Genomic DNA, 16,995 nt, shown 5'->3' with positions numbered 1-16,995 from the left:
TTTGTAGTGTCATCAGCTCGTGACTCTCTGCAAACATCTTTCTGTCTGCATCAATCTTCTTTTTAACAAATTTCTTGATACGCTTACATATTAGGTAAATCATCTCGCAGATACACATGCAGATGCAGACAGCGGAGGAGATCACCATGAACAGGGTGAAGATCTTTTTCTCCGTGGGCCGGGATATGTAACAGTCCACAGTGTTGGGACAAGGCTCCAGGGAGCACTTTGACAAGCGAGGCATGTCATAACCTTCATAGACGTGGTACAGGATGTAGAGGAAGCCAGCATCAACGCCTGCTTTGAAGATCAAACTCACCTATAAGAAAGATGAATGTGGGTTAAATAGGGAGAAATCCACACAGTGCTTCCGCTACAGCTGGTCATGTCTGAATTTTAGACGATAATAAACTTAACCTCAGATAAGTTCAGATTTCAGACAGCATTACTGCAGTTTGAAGGAATAAGAATATGTCATCTTTTGCTACAGTTTGTAGAATTACACTAGTCAGACAAAAACACAGCAAGGACAAAACACGGTCACATCTCTTGTGCTTACCAGGTACGTCCACCACAGCCCTCCTCGTTTCTTTCCAGGGTTTATATACAGATGGCCACTCTTGTGGGTGCTGGTGTACTTCAACTCCTTCTTCTCTCTGTACTTTACATGACCAACGACCAGCAGCGACGGGCATGTGACGAAGATGAGCTGCAGGGCCCACAGACGGATGTGGGAGATGGGGAAGATGTGGTCGTAGCACACGTTGCTGCAACCCGGCTGGGCAGTGTTGCAGACAAAGTCTTTATTTTCATCCCCCCACACCCGCTGGGCCGCGACCACAAACACCATCACTCGGAAGATGAAGACCATTGAGAGCCACACCTGACCAAACACGGTGGAGTAATTGTTGACTCCACTGAGGAGTGCCTCCAGAGCAGACCAGTTCATGACTGCTGCCTTAGAGGATGAGGAGGAGGGGACGGGAGAAGCTGAAGGGGGCGATGGAGCCGGTCAAGAAAATATCTGCAATGAGGTTCTTGTTGTTCTCGACCTAAGCAATGAAAACAAAAAGATTTGTACAGTCAGTTCAAGAGAAGCGCTATAGGTGTTTACGCCACAGAGAGTTGATCGGCAAGCTAAAGTGAAAACTTGCAGACTAACTTGGATGGTGTGTTTGTCTGATGTTGGACATTTTCCATAATTTGAATAATGCTGCGGAACAGGGGACGAGGCCCTTTGTTAATTATAGCTATTCTGGTGTTGATATAAACACTACTGAAAAACTAAATGAAGGTTCAGAACAAAAATAATGGAACAAACTGTTACCGTGAAAGGAATAAATTTATGGAATGAGCTTCAAAAAGAAGTCAAAGAATTAGGAACAATCAATGTGTTTAAGAAAAGCATAAAAAGAACAATATTAAAGACTTATGAAGAGTTAGAGGCATAATGTGAATTGCTTTGAGTAATAACGATGATGTTACATTTTGAATGTCTGTAAATACTTTCAAAACTATTAAAAGAAAGGAATGTAATGGGTATTTAATGCAAATTTTGGAACAGCTGGATGTTGTATGTGAATATTGTTAAATATGATCATGAAATTAAGAGGCAGATATCATAAGATTGCTCTTCTTTCTGCTCCTTTTCGTTCAAGCCATATTTAATTGGCAGTCTTATTTTGTATCTATTTTTATGTTCTTTTGAATGAAATAAATAAAAATTAAATGGAAAAAAAATTAAATGAAATGCAAAAGTCTTGAGCTATATCCCAACTTTGGGTTACTGGCAAGTTAGAAAATAAACTTTTTCAGCTGTATTTGTTGGCACTTTGTTATTTTTGCACCAGCAAGTTGATTTTTAATTAACTATTTGGCAAAATTTTCCATATATTAGCCTCAAAGATTCTGAAGAAAGTAGACAAGTGGAGTACAAAAGAGTGGTTAAGTTTAAAAGAAAGAAAAGACCCCACACAGGACCTGAGAGATGATTCCATCTACTGTTCACTGAAGCTTAATCGGAAATAGCAAAGGTAGCTGCCAAGGGTTGATGTTACGTCCTGAAGTTACTAAAAAAAAAAAAAAAAGTAGAAAGGGCTGAGGTATGCCAAATTATAAAAGAAGTGGGCTGAAAATCTGTGGTAACGGCTCTTCTGGACTAATGAATCCTCCCAGGACCCAAACATCAACCTCACTGAAGCAGCGTGGAATCATCTTGACAGAAAATGGAACAAAAGGCAAAAAAAAAAAAAAAAATTCAAAGAAAAAGCTTTGAAATGTTTAAAAAAAAAAAAAGAAAACCTGCAGAGTTATTCCTGACAACTGCATAAAGCAATTACAAGAAAGTTTTTCTAACAGAGTTAAACTGTGAAGGCTAAAGATGCTCATACCAAATACTCATTATCAAACTCATCAGAATTGCTTAAACTGCTGCTGTCTTGCCTTAAATATCATATTTTATTGGTATTTTTATGTACATCACTGCAACTATGTTTGGTGTTCTTAGTTGTTTTTTTAAATATTGCAAAGTGTGGCTCAAGGCTGATAATTTGGGTGGATCATCAGCGTTTCCAAATGACTGGAAAACATTGTGGAAATGAACAGAAAACAACAACTATGTTTAAATGTTTACCCTGAATGGGCTCCTTTTGAGCTGGACAAATTCCGCATTGAAAACCGATGTGTCAGACCGGACTGCTGGTATTATCAGACATCTAATTTGGAAAACATCTTAAACATGTCCTGACTGAAGACAGCGAGTGATAGTACGTATGTTACAGTGGCACGAACTTTCAAAGTTAAATAGTTTCTAACCAAGTCAAAGCTAAATGAATCTCAACAAAGCTACTCCAAAACAAATTCACAAGTTGCACAATGAGGGGAAACACACATGGACCTTTCATTTAAACATTTGCAGTATAGATTAGCTCATTAGTAGTTTCAGAATGATTGTTTGCTTTTATATAAACAAAAAAAGATTACGGTTAACACTGATGTTTTATGCATAATGGATAAAAAGACAGAAATAATTAATACATTTCAATGGAATATTAAAACTCCACATTTATGTTCCAACGATTTTCAGTCTTTCATGTCTTCAATTTCCCCATTTACATGAACCATTCTTCAAATACTGAAGCTGCTGCAACCCAAACTATGATGTTATCCCACCAACTCTATGGAGCTGGATGTGCAATCGCAGAACCTAAGTACTTATAATCAGTTGCAAAGGGTCATAACACCCAGACATCATTTTCACAACTGCATTATCTGATATAGGTGTTTCCCATTTGCAACACAGGGCTGCTTTTTGACTCATTGTTCGTGAATGTGGGTGAGTCATCGTCAGATCCTCCCTGCTGTGAAAAGACAAACCAATGCCCACGACTCTATTAGTCAGCTATTTGAACAGCAGTGTGGCTAAACAAACAGCTGTAGCTGTGTGTGTATAATCCCCTTTGTCTATTGCAACCTTGCGTTTTTTTTAAAAAGACGACAGTCTTTCATTTGTGAACATGAACACAGTGGTATCATGGGAGTTGTGCTCTTACAGGCAAATGGGAATTTATCAAAAATAGCACCAATAACGCAGATTTAATTATCTGATTGAATGCAGACTTTAAAGGTACTGCTCTGAACCCCCCGCAGTTCTTTTAAAGCCTTGAATACATGTTTGTTTTTGTTGCAAAAAGTGTGCATAAGGATTCTTTTGTACTTCGTAAAGGTTAGATTTTCTCAATCAGTGCTTTTTTTCAGCAACAGAAGAGAAAAGAGGAAAAAAGCTTCTCTATTGCATTTACATCTGTCTGACAAACATTTGCAGCCTGACAGGGAAGAAGTTGGATAACAGCGTCGCTGCCCACTGTTCCATTTCAACTCCGTCTCGTCTAATCCCGACTATTTGAATTCCGAGATGTTTTCTGTCACCATTTCAGCATCGCTGTAGACATATTGAGCTGTCAAATCAGCTGCGATTTTCTCTCTCATCCAGCACCCCTGACTATTAAATTATGAAGCTTAAAAAGACTCAACTCTGAGTCAAAACACGGGCCATTTAAAGCCAGACATGTTCAATCACTGTGTATGTTACCCGCACTTTACCTCTGCTTCTAAATGGATAATACCGCCCGTAGCATTAATCCTGAAGCACGCCTCGGCCTGCGGCTCTGAAGGGACTCAGATGTTCTGAAGTTGCACCATATTTGACTGTAAATCTTAAGGCTTACTCTTGATGTATTCGCAAATCACATATGCTTTAATACAAATGCAGAGTTGGCTTCCCACTAACGTAGAAAGTGCCCAATGTTCCCTTTAATGCCAGACAAAAATTTAAGGGTGACAAACAGTCTAGATAAGAGTCATCATGTCAGAGACAACGCTATATCTTGTCTGATGGAGAGGGCAAAGCTGGACCACGATTTGTTTTCCCACTTGCTAAAGATTTCAACGTTGCCTTCCCAGCTAGCAGCCGCCTTCATCTACCTCTTTGCCGTGACTTCGTCCTGCTCTTCGTTGTGATAGAGTACACACATCACCCTTCATACAAGTCTGGGATGCATTTAATAGCAGTATCTACATTTATTTTGATGTAAATAGATCTTAAGTGGAGGTTGTAAGAGAAAAATGAATAATTCTATTATTTACAGGCAACAGGTGAGGTACGGGTGTAGTATGAGTGAGACAAGGTTTGTTTAAACTATCTAACGCTGTCAAGTTTTGTCCATGTCTCACCCCGCAGGTTTGGCTAGTTTGGAAAGGCTTCTCTGTTTACTGAAAACACACTGTATTATTCAAAGTCAAAGCTCCAAGGTGGGGCGAGGACTGACATGTATGACTTTCATGTCCAATCCCGGCTTTTTTTCTGTGATTTACACTTCTCAACTTTTCTTTTTTTTCTTTTTTTTTTTAACCATTAATCTATCTTTTTTTTTTTTCAAGATAATGCAAATCAGGCATAAAGTATAAGGAATCCGATTATAGTTTTATTCCAACCCCTTCCAGTCACCTGTTCTTAGGAAGTTTCATTACTTTATATATGCTAAAGCTGAATTTCTATCCCCTGACATAATCCTCTCAAATTACACTATAGAAAAGCAGCACAGTAAGAAACATACTTACTTTTCTGAAACTATTTTTTTTCTCTTCTTTTGAAGGTTCATTCATTGCAGTAGATACACACCGATGAATAAAAATTCATTTGAGCTACATCTGGTTTTTTTTTTTGTTTGTTTTTTTTGTCATAGTTTCATATAAATATAGATAAAAATAAAGCACCTTACCTACGGCAAAGGGATGCGCTAAAAAAACAGACATTTCCCAAATGGAAAGTAAGAGCGATGTCAGTTTCTTCATGCGCTGATGGTAAATGTCTGGGTCTCACCTGGTGGCAGGCTGGAGGGAGGGGTGAAGGGTTACAAGGTGTCAACTTGCAGGAACAGGGAGGAGCTACCTCGGATTATTTTTACTGAAGAGGGCAGTAAAAGAAAAACAGCAAAGCAGAAATGAAAGCAGAATGATGTCTGGAACAGAATGAGAAACGATGTGATAATGAGAGTTAGAGCAAAGAGATTTAGAGGAAGTGGTTTGCATCAAGCAGCTGGAAAAGCAGGCAGATCTGGATTGTGTTATGTAAGAGTCAAAACTGATGCAAATTAGCATATTAGCATGCAAAATGTATTCTGTGTGTGAGTGCTGATTTCAGACATTCAACCTTTAACTCCAATGTTGTATCTGCTTTGCCTGCTTGCATGGTGGCCTGTTTGTGTTTACAATTATAATTATACATGCACACAAACAAAGTGCACAGCAGGCTGCTCCTTCTTTGCCCACTCAGTATGAAAATCTGACACAATTTTAGTCAAAACACTGGGGGAGTTTAACGACAGTTAGCAACAGTGTTAAAGAGAAACTTACAGCTATAATGATACAATGCAAACAAAGCACATACAAAAATATTTCCACAGTCCCCTTATGATATGATATTGAAATTCCACAAAGTAAATATAATTTCTTTCTACTCAGCACTACCAAATGCAACATGAGTCAAACCCCTGTAGGAAAACAGACAGTAGGTGTATTTATGGCACTGAATCCCATATGTTTCAATGGAAAAAGAGAATTCTCTCGTGTTTTTTTTTTTCTTCTTTTTATCACATTCGCCTGCTTTCCTTGTGAACTGCTGACACACCCATATGTTTGCCCTGCATACAACACGCACAGTAACTGTAAGCACAATTTTTCTTCAGTAATAAACACACAAGTGATGATGAACACTGGAAACAAAAACTAACACAGAATATTCAGTTGTTTGTGTTTTACTTCTCACATTGTGTTGCTATGTGATCAGCGGGGAAAAATGGAAAGAATACAGGGTGTGTCAAAAGTGATGGCACCCAACCTTAAAAACCACAAGTCGTGCAAACTCTTTTGCTTTCTGTTTCCACAGAACACCAGTCAGTCCTTTTTCTCAAAAAGAGAGGAGAATGTTCCCAGCTTAAAATAGAACAGTCTGCAGATAGCTGAGTTGTGCAATAAATATGATACTATCTTGCATTGAGGCGACGCAGGCAGGAGGAAGATCAGACAGAGAGAAAGATGAATTCCTTTCAAAGAGAGAATATGTCATTCCCTCTATTGGCCTCTAGAGAATGCTGATGCTCCATCATCTTGTTCTGCTCTTTTTCTGTTAAAGCCGACAGGAAAGTAGAGAGAAAGGTGAGAAATGTTAAGTAGTCCGAGGACAGAGAATCTCATCTCTCCTGTTGCCAAAAATGTAGCTCCATTGCATGTTAGCGAGGCTGAGGCAGCGTGGGATCTGAGAAAAGCCACGTAACTAGTTGCTATCATTTGCACAGCTGTTCAAAAACAAGCTTTTTTTTTTATTCTAATGTTAAGGACCAAAAATTTTTTATAAAAAAGGAAAAGTTGTCAGATGTTTTCTGTTGAAACAGCGCATTTAATGTGATCCCTTATGGTTCTGTATACTTTGGCTACATGTAATGGTCACATAGAAAAGCTCAGCCCGTCAGAGAAAGACTGTTTAGTTAATATGGCTCTGCTCTAAATAACGCAGGAAGAATATCCTCCTCCACGAAGCCCTCACGTTGGAATGAACATTACATGTGGAGGTGTTTGACAGGTGAGTGTGTGACTGCAGGCCAACTCACTGCTGGTCACAGCGATGCGAAAGCACCCAGAGGTCATTTATACGCATGGTTTGTTGGTTGAGTTCTGGTTGAGACTGAACTTGAGCTCGATGGTTCAACATTCCCGTAACCCTGCTGCTCTGCTTTTACAATTATGTTTTGCAATGTCTGGGATGTTCACACACATTTCCCCCACATTGTCATGCAGGTGCTAACTATTGTTGCAGGGAATTACTGCCACAAACAAACTTCTCTTCTTTCTCAGTTATATAATATTAGATTGTAATTATCATCACTTTGACCTTTTTTATTCTTTTATAGCAAAAGAACAATGCTGCTAATAATAACTAGTGGACATGAACTGTCTGTCACAAACGCTTGGATGCATTTAAAATCAAGACAAATAAGAAGCAGAAAGAAGCTTTGAGCTTTAATCAAGACATGGACAATTCATTCTGTAAAATTCAGACTTGGTAGCACTCAGACTCCTGTCATGTGCAAAAACATTCAGATGACTCTGCAGATGCAGGGTGTGTCAGCTGAGTCCAAGACACTGGTGGATCTCATGATTTGTTGTGGGGAAAATCACCTGCTCTGCAGAAGAGGAAGGAGGGATAACACACACACACTGTAGTATTTTTTATTCTGGGAGAAGGGGTGAAGGACTGCAGATGCCTGGGTGTTCACCATGTCCTCATCCAGTTTTTGGAGCCTTCTGTTTGGTCAGCACCACTCAAGTTAGTGGCGTCAAAGTAACTGACCCCCCAAAAAATACTAAAATAAAATGAAATAAGATGCACAAGCAAAGGAGCCTAGCTTTTTAGCTAATTGTAACAGGATGAGTGTTGCACAAGTTTCACAGCATGATGGACAGCACTTTCATCTCTTTCTGCATAATGGAGATGTTTATCTCCACTTACATTTTTATATTTATGCTTGAGTTAAAGAGGCAGGAACTAAAAGAGTTTATGTCTGTGCAAAGACAGATGGGAGGTCAAATTTAGGATATATATGTGCACTGTGTGGGCATGAGTGTGATAATGTGTGCGTAAAAACGAAAGTTTGATTAGGTATGTGTTACTCATCTTTGATGTATTATACTTACAAATATACATTATCACATAATAAATTCACACTGATTTTGTTTGAAAAACACTTTATAAGTAAAACTTGGTTGGATTTGATGATAATTTAGTAACTGAGTATCTTCAGTCAGAGGCTTCTTCATGGCTACTGCACTGGCAACCTGTACTGAAGGTCATTCCTACCCAATGACCTCATGTTTTACTAAAGGACTATGCTAGGAGGGGTAACTCCTTTATGATGCATGCCATAATCAACCTGCTTCTTTATTGGATACCAAAACTATATAGACATCAAACAGTCAATGGCATACAGCACGCGGGAATTTAATGTCGTAAAGTTACTGACGCTGCAATCAGCTCAGACTCACCAGGCTTGTCATGTCTGTTGCATGAGCCTGTGAATGTGGTCATATAATTCATATATCAAATGCTATTTTAAGGGATGAGAGACATGAGCAATAATGTGTGTCCTTGTGTTTCTCCTCATATGTAGGATGGCTGATTCATTCTTGACCTACATGAACTATAAGCAACAAAAACAGCTTGCACAGCGCTTTCAGTTTATTAAATACCTGCCTCAGTTAAGTAACCTTCTTGCAGCCATTATTTATTCTCCCAAACACTTGCCTGAATACATATAAATGCAGTGAGCCAATTTCATATACAAGTTCTGACAAGGTTTTGAAACAATAAGAAGATTTTTGAGCTATAAGGGATATGATTCACATCTCCTTTCATTAGATACAAGCTGCACACATACTGCTACCAGTCAGCGGGGCAGACTTTGCAACAGCATTTCTAAATATGCAGGTTCACAGTTCTTCTTAAGGTTGAAGAATGAAAATGCTACTCTCGGTGAGCAGTGGAAGAATATATCACAGGATGCTTTTCCCCAAACACCTTACAGAACATATTTAAGTTGAGAGCAGAAAGCTTTCTCCGTATGAACATATAAATGTGGGAGAAATATGAAACACTGCAGAACTGGATTTAGCAGAACATTACTCACTCGTGATTGTGAGTAGGTCCAATGTTTTGGTATTTAAAGGTATGTCTTTAAATTTGATGAAAATTAGCTTTTTATTTTTCAATGATGAAAAACTCTTTGCGCTGGTTTTATATGAAAAGTGTTTAATCAATCAATTTTGATTGATTGATTGAATGATTGACTAAAAAAGGTTAAATAGGCTCATAATGATCGGTTAAGTATGCACTGAATTTTCCTGAGGCAGAAGCTACTATATAAGTGGAAAAACCACATATGATATAGACAAAACAGTGGAAAAAATGATTTTGCATTAAATTAGTAGACAAATGGTGAGTTATTCTAATATTAGGATTCTCACTAATTAGTCTGTTTGGTTGTGTTTTAAACAAAAACCGATGTTTACAAATCCTGCATTTCTCTTTTCAACTGTCAGATCTGAACTTCAAATACCCCGAAACACTGTGCTATCCATCTGCAACAATCCCATCTAGCTTCTGAATGGTCTCTTTGATCATCCTCAACAAACCTCCCTCCCACAATGCTTCCCTCCAAGTTCTCCTCTTCCATCCTACCTCCCCTTCTGACTGTCTTGCCGCAGACTGGTCCCATTACCGTCACAGTCATTGCTCCAGCTTGGGTCATTCCCCAGTGTGTCAGAGTTGATGACACCGAGCTAGGCACCCCTCCTTTCACTGCATGTTGTGACAGCACCGTGCCATCACTATAGATGATATCAGGATGGCCCCCGAAGGAGGTCAGCATATTCTTTCTATTCCCTTCTCTGTCCATGAGATTTACTCCTGAGGAAAAAAACAGTCTGTCAAAATGTCAGTGAGTGTAAAGTTTAACATCAAAAATACAATGAAAACAAAACAATAAATGAAAAAAAAAAAACCAAAACAAAAGCTTTTTCGTTCCTCAAGTATAAATAAAAATACAATCTACATCTTAAAATCCTGTAACAACCATATATGGCTCTGTGACTTTCTTAGGTTTAAGGATATTACAAATCATGTACCATGAAATCTCCAACAATATTTAATCTTGTACCTTGAGAATTATTTGTCTCATACAGTTGAATTCAGTTTACCTGTTAGCTGGGGTTGGGAGCCACTTGGTCAGACCACCCCTGAACCACTCCTTTAACCACCTCCAAACCTACTTGGTTTACTCACTCAGCACAACTTGTGTAGTTCTCACAATCCCAGGCTCCTCCTTCCTCCATTTATTTTCCCCCTCCCTTACCCATTCATCCTTCTTTTCCTCATTCATCCTTCCATTTAATTATGTTCAGTTACAAAACCCACGAGCCATTGAAACATTAGTTGCTATTCTTCCTGGGGACTCCTCTATATTATCTTGCAAGTATAATTTTACACTTCACATGCAGAAAAGCAATCAAAAACTTGGATTCATTTCTACTCATCCATCCATCCATCCATTATTCTTCCCTCCCCCATGCATTCATCTTGCCATCACCCCTCCTCAAATGGCTTTTACTTGCTGCAGAGAGCTCAGAAAGGAGACAAGTTGCAAGATGGATGCTGAATTAGCCTTTGTCAGGGGGTGCTAAAGTCAGAAAGTCTTTCAAAGCAGTTCTGAAGCTCAGTTTTGTAGTGGGAAACATATTGGAGATGCTGTAGCTCGGCTTGGTGGAAACTGACCCCCAATTCAGCTGTTTCAGAGTCCGATTGAGACCACTGAGGACTTAAGGATGATTCAAACAATGCTCAGCCTGACCCCAAAGCTGTTATTTGAATCTGGCTCCCTTCACTGGCCTTGGGCAGGGTAGTTATCAAGTCTTCTGGAATGTAATGCTGTCTGAAACATGTACGCACGCATGTCACGCTCACTGTTACAGACACACGCTCCTATCTTTCACCGTCTTCACCAGTCCTTGACCCTCCCTCCACTTATGAACAGTGAGCTGGTTGGATGCGCCTTTGTTGGCTGCGAACTGACTGGCTGTGCTGGGAGATCCCATCTTGACCACGCCCTCCCATGTGTTTTTCTTATGTTGTGATTGTCTGAATATGTCCTTTTCTGTTTTTGAGGTTTTTTTTTTTTGTTGAATCTCTGGACGGTACAGAGAAACTTCCTTTTTTTTCTCCTACAACCCATGTTTAGCTCATGTTGTTTCTTTCTACTCTGCTGAAAGGCGGTGCCGGATGAAGCTGGCTGAGAGGCCTAAGTCTGCCCGGATCTGTGTTCTGTGATATTGTTCTATGTCTGTCTGTAAAATCTTGGACAGGTGGTACTTGAATCTTGAATTTCCCCCTGGGATCTTGATTGATTGATTCTTGATTGATGTGCTGCTTAGATTTCTCGTTAATTTTAATCAAGTGTGTTGAAGCAGGGAAGCATGTAAAATCTGCAAAGCAGTGGCCCTTCAGGATCCAAGTTGTTGATCCATGCTGCAGAGGTAAGTGTCAGTAGCAGCCATAGACTGTATATAAAAAGATGGACAGAGCCTCCGTGATGTCACCCATAGGTTTCTAAAGAGCTGAATTGAAGCTTGGTGGGCGGTTCCTACCATCGCCATCTTGGCAGATGCATGCGTGTTGTCTCGTCTGGAATATACAAATATGGGCAAAGAGGTGGAGCTGAGAGGGGGCTGTGATTGTCATTGTGGATGATTGCATGGTGTGAACTCCGAGCTCCCTGTAGCTAAGAGCTACAAAGTAAGTAGGCTGAAGCAAAGTCACATTGTTAACTGGCTAAAAACTGCGGTTTTTCTGTGTTTTTCTTACTTGAAGCGGGATATTGGGTACCTGTCAATCAAAGGGCCTAAATATACCAAATTTTGAGATCAAATTACTATTAAACAGGCGAGTTAGAAAAAAATTCACTCCCCCCACAGTTGTCATGAAGGTAAACCTGACCTATTAAACTGAAAATGGATTTTTGAACCAGGCTGTAAACATGTTTATTTCTGCTGTGAAGTTGGCCTTTTTAACATGGGAGTCAATGGGGATTCGTTCTGTTTTGCAACCAGTCCCTAGCAGATGAAGGAGGAACTGCAGGTTTTTGCACTTCAGCATAGGCTTCACTTTTAACCGCCGGAGGCTGCCGCTTGGTAGCAGCACCGTTTTGAAAACTAGGAACACTGGGCCAGTTTTTTCCTGATAATAAGCCGGTAATAAGCCACTCCCACCCAGGTAAGCAAACCAAAAAGAGAAAAGTAAACTACAAACCAGTAATTAAAAAACTGAAGGATGTGTCCATCTTAAAATGGCTTCTAATTGTAAAAATTAATGAATAAATTTATGTGTTGCAGTGTCAAAGAAACTTACAACTCTGCTTTTGATTTGACATAATGGCTTATACCAACCACCTACTGTCTGGAGAAAATGTCACATTGAGTTCACAAAATCCACAGCAGTTGTTGATGTTTTTCTGTTGAACAAAATAAAACGTCAAAGGTTACGTTTCCTGCAGAACATCTACAGAGCTTTCTTTTAAAGACAGAATAAGATGTAAAAGTTGTGTGTAAATGCTTATGAAAATGGTTTGTGGTGGTGTATGCAATATGTAATGATATGGGTAGGTCTAGATTTATTATTCTAGAGAGCAACAGCTTCTTTTTGTATGGGGGTCTGGCAGTGATTGTGGTGTTTCAGTGAGCTGTGTGCTGCATATTAAGCTACACTACTTTGTTTTGTTGTCTGCTAGAGCAGAAAATTTGGCTTTTTGCGTTTATGTCGTGTAGAGTCTGTGATGTGTATAATATGTTGATAATTGGGGAACAATTAATTTGATGTTCACAATGTAATTATTGGCTTTGTTAATGTAGCCTCTTGAAAACTAAAATTCTTTTTTCATTATTTATATTTTAGCTACATGAAAATAAATTACACCTTTCTTTGCATGTCTTTTCTCATGTAACTTCTTATTTTATAAATAATGCATGATATTATTCAGAAATTATCTTCAATTATCTTTGAGACTAAGCGAAGTCTTGAGTGTGTTCCTGCATAACAATGAAGTGTAGGATGATGCTAAGTGATGGTGTTACTTGCAGAACAAGCAGGATAGTGGGTAGATGTTCTGCAGATTGGTTACCGATCCTTTGGGGCTTCTGCTTCCAATCTATGGAGCAATTCACTGAAGGAACTATATTAATTTTTTCTCCTCAAGTATCCAGTTCATCTGATTATACAACTTATTATGGGACAACTGCTGCCCTTTTTGACAGTGCATGTAATCATTATGATCTCTCTGAAGTTAAATGGCAATTCTAGCTAATTACACTTTGGATCGTACAGACTCTCTTAGTGTTGTGTTTTAACATTTTCTCAGTAACCCTAAACACATGGCACAGTTGAGGCTGATGGAAATGCCATTAGTCCTCTAACTTATTCGACCTTATGGTCTGTTAAATACAACTCACAGATGCATGCCCCAAATTAGCAAGCAGCAGGATCTGGCCTAAATTACCATGGAGGGTGTTTACCTGTACCCTCAAATGGGACTCATCTGACTACAGCCAAGATGTTTTATTACTTGCTGATGGTGAACATCATTATAAAGTGTTTACAAGCAACAGATTTTGAGGAAGATCGGCTAGAAAGAAGGTGGAAAGGAGAGTCACAGGAAGAAAAAGGAGAACCTTAGTTTGAAATGATGATACAGAAATTGCATTCTTACTTCTTTTATTAATTCATTTTCTCTTTTGTTCCAGTTTTTTCACAATTTCACATTTTTATGCAACCAAGACTTTGTGGTTAGTGTATGGTGGCGCTAAAAGTTCTTAAAGTTAAGAAAATAGAGTAGATATTGAGGTTAGAAGTCCATTCTGAGAATAGCAATGATTGTCCAAACACCATTTAAAATCACCATCTGTCTGAATTACCAGACAATCCAAGTCGAGCACATTATTAAATTATGGCATGATACATACAAGTATTGGATAAAGATTCAGTCTTTCACCCAAATCACCTTTGAAACAGGCTCATGCCACTGACAACAAGACTCTGAAAAACTTGGTATAAAGATAGAATATATATTATTTGGAGGACTGCTTTGAAAAGGGATCCTTGATGACTATCAAAACTGAAATGGAAATACAATTTGTGAAACAAGACCATTTTTGTCATCTTGGATAAGATGTTGCATTATGGCGACGAGTAATGTAAATTTGTCTCTAATGTGTATTCTTTATTGATAAAACAATGACCTAAACCAGAACTGTATAAGTCCAAAGAAAGGTGGAGATCAGACTAAATATTGTCCTTTGGTTGGATTTATGTCAGGACAGTGTATCTGCCATGATTATTCACAATTTGGGCTTATCTACATCATCTGTATCTCACGCCAGAGAAAGTCTAAACCCATGTTCTCTGACTTATGTTTCCGATGTGGAATACAAGTTGGTTCATTGTACTTGGTTGTATGTGGAAGTCAGATTTTTTTTGGATGGATTTGTGTGATATTCTGTCTAAATTACCAGGACTCTTAGATAAATACTGACAAATTTATTAAGACAGCTCTGGCAGGGGCTAGAAAATGCAATGTGGTTACATGGAACTCTGATCCCCCCTCTTGATATAGAACTGGGAACTACATATTGTTCGCCTTAAGAAAAAGTAGCAAACGGTTAGGGAAAGTTGTAAAATTTTTGTCGGCCTAGTATTATTTATATTCAGTAATTCATTCATTTTCCTTAGTCTGATTATGGGTCGCAGGGAAGCTGGAGCCTATCCCAGCAGTCTTTGGGAGAAAGGCAAGGTACATCATGGACAGCTCGCCAGTCCATCGCAGGGCATGCTGTGGTTTTATATATATATATATATATATATATATATATATATATATATATATATATATATATATATATTCATTTTCACGTTTTGTAAAATTCAAATTTAAAAATTAATATAAAGTTACAAAATTTTGAAATAAAAACACTATCGAGACCATCTGACCTGATAGCTTTCAAGACTGTTTTAACTGTTCTTTGTGCAGAAATGAAAAGCTGAAAAGTCTTGGGTTTTACCAAATTTATAAGGATTTACAGGATCAATATGCCCATCTCAATGAAAATAATAAAAAAAAAATATTGGTCCTGATGGACATGAGTTGTTTGTGGCAGTAATCTGGGTGGCATTTCTATTTAACGGATGTCATAACAATGTCTCTTCACTAAAGTTGCATTGTTTTCCAACTTTAAGCATTTTGCTTTTCTAGTCTCAAGCTTGGCAACTAATTAATCACCTGATGAAGCTGATATTTACTTATTTTAAGACAGCTAGTAGAAGTCTGGTGCTGCTGTTTATCCTGTGTTCAGCTATTTCCGTATAAGTGTGCACAAAGAAAAAGAGAAATTAGTGTCCTGCAACACAAACCAACCAATTTACAAACTTTGAGATGAAGCAGAACCCCAGATGGAGCAAAATAACAGCTGCCAGATGGTTGTGCTTTTTTCTTAAACAAAATATATTTCAAACCAATTTATTTGACAGATAAGATCACTAAACAATTTCTACCTAAACTTTGTATTATACTGTATTATTTCTACTGGCAATTTGGCTGTATTTCCCCTCCCAGTAAGACTTTTTACACAGCAAAGGTACACATTTGGCCTGTGCGCAACACAGTCAATCAAATGTCTTTAGTCTAATTTACAAAGATCCCATAAGCAGGACTCAAGCAGTAAAGCTCCAAAATGATCTTCCCAATAGACTGTGAATTAAACTGAAGCGTCTGTGGGTTAAAAACCTGAATTTTCTCTTGCGGCTACAGTCTTTGAAGGCGACTACTGCTATTTCTTAGTTTGTTTTTTTTGGAAAGCATTTTGATAAGGGATTGAGCCCAAAGCCAAGTTTTGTGTCTCAGCAGACTCAGCAAAGTATCCCCAGTTATTTTTTTTATCAGTCATATTAAAGTCTGTGTTTTTGCATATTCTGCTGATGCCATTTAAAAGCTCCAGAAAACCAAACAAAGAAATATGCAAACAAGCCTGTTTAGTTCCAAGCAACCTGCATGGAGCATGAAAGAGTCCTGTTTACATCTTTATTGGTGAGTTAGTCTCTAAACCACAGGGTTTCTATGAGCATACGGACATACATTTATCTGCAAGCTGCTGCTAGTGAAGTCCTGTCAGTCAGAGCAGGGACTTCTAATAACCATGCCGACTGGAGAGACATGCTCTGCAGAGTTTGGTGATTATGCTTTTTACATAAGATTGTACGACTAATGGCATGCGAGTATGTGAGTGAGCTTCGTCCCGCTCTGAGGTGTAAAAATTAAACAGATTGGTGAGGGTGAAGCGAAACTGTGACAAAGCACTGGAGGTGTGTGTGTGGTGAAGATAAAATTTCTAGGAAACATGGATTGCAACTGGAATCAGATGTGCATCTATGATCCACAGTCATGGTAGGCTGCAGAGAGATCTCTCTCTCTGCACATGCAGAGGATTACTACATGTGGCAGTGGTTTGAGTCATGAGACTGACCTTTTCACTGTGTAATGACATGAAGGTAACCAAAAAGAGAAGGCTTAAAAGAGTCATTAATCCACCGAGAGTGTAAAATAAAAAAAAAAAGTAATCTTTGCAGCTCAAATGGACACGGACTCATTGTCAGCCATGAGCAGAGCAAGGACAGCGACACCTTCCCACGCCTTGCAGATGTAAAATACCACGACTAAACATCCCTGCACTTCATGAGTTTTGACCAGATCAGTGTCAAACAAAACTTAGACTAAAATGGAGCTTTTTTAAATTTACTTTTTGCAAGAACTTTGCAAAGACTTTAAAAACTTTTGCTCCTAATGAATA

At 38.6% G+C, this 16,995-nt stretch overlaps 1 protein-coding gene across 1 annotated transcript in view; it reads right to left on the bottom strand.

The window, feature by feature from the left end:
* Positions 1–949, bottom strand: part of gjb9b (gap junction protein beta 9b) — a gene marked incomplete at both ends in the record, with an annotated part of 1,059 nt that extends 110 nt beyond the window's left edge. Inside the window, 2 exons of the mRNA XM_079258757.1 lie at positions 1–319; positions 560–949. The exon at positions 1–319 is cut by the window's left edge and continues 110 nt beyond it. Of these exons, the coding sequence (XP_079114883.1) occupies positions 1–319; positions 560–949 (709 nt within the window). The remainder of the gene's footprint in view (positions 320–559) is intronic.
* Positions 950–16,995: the final 16,046 nt, after the last annotated feature.

Source organism: Telmatherina bonti (genome assembly GCF_933228915.1).
Source record: "Telmatherina bonti genome assembly, chromosome: 19".
NCBI classification, from domain to species: domain Eukaryota; kingdom Metazoa; phylum Chordata; class Actinopteri; order Atheriniformes; family Telmatherinidae; genus Telmatherina; species Telmatherina bonti.
The sequence above is the reverse complement of the archived record's forward strand: the minus strand, read 5'-3'. Positions and strand labels throughout refer to the sequence as shown.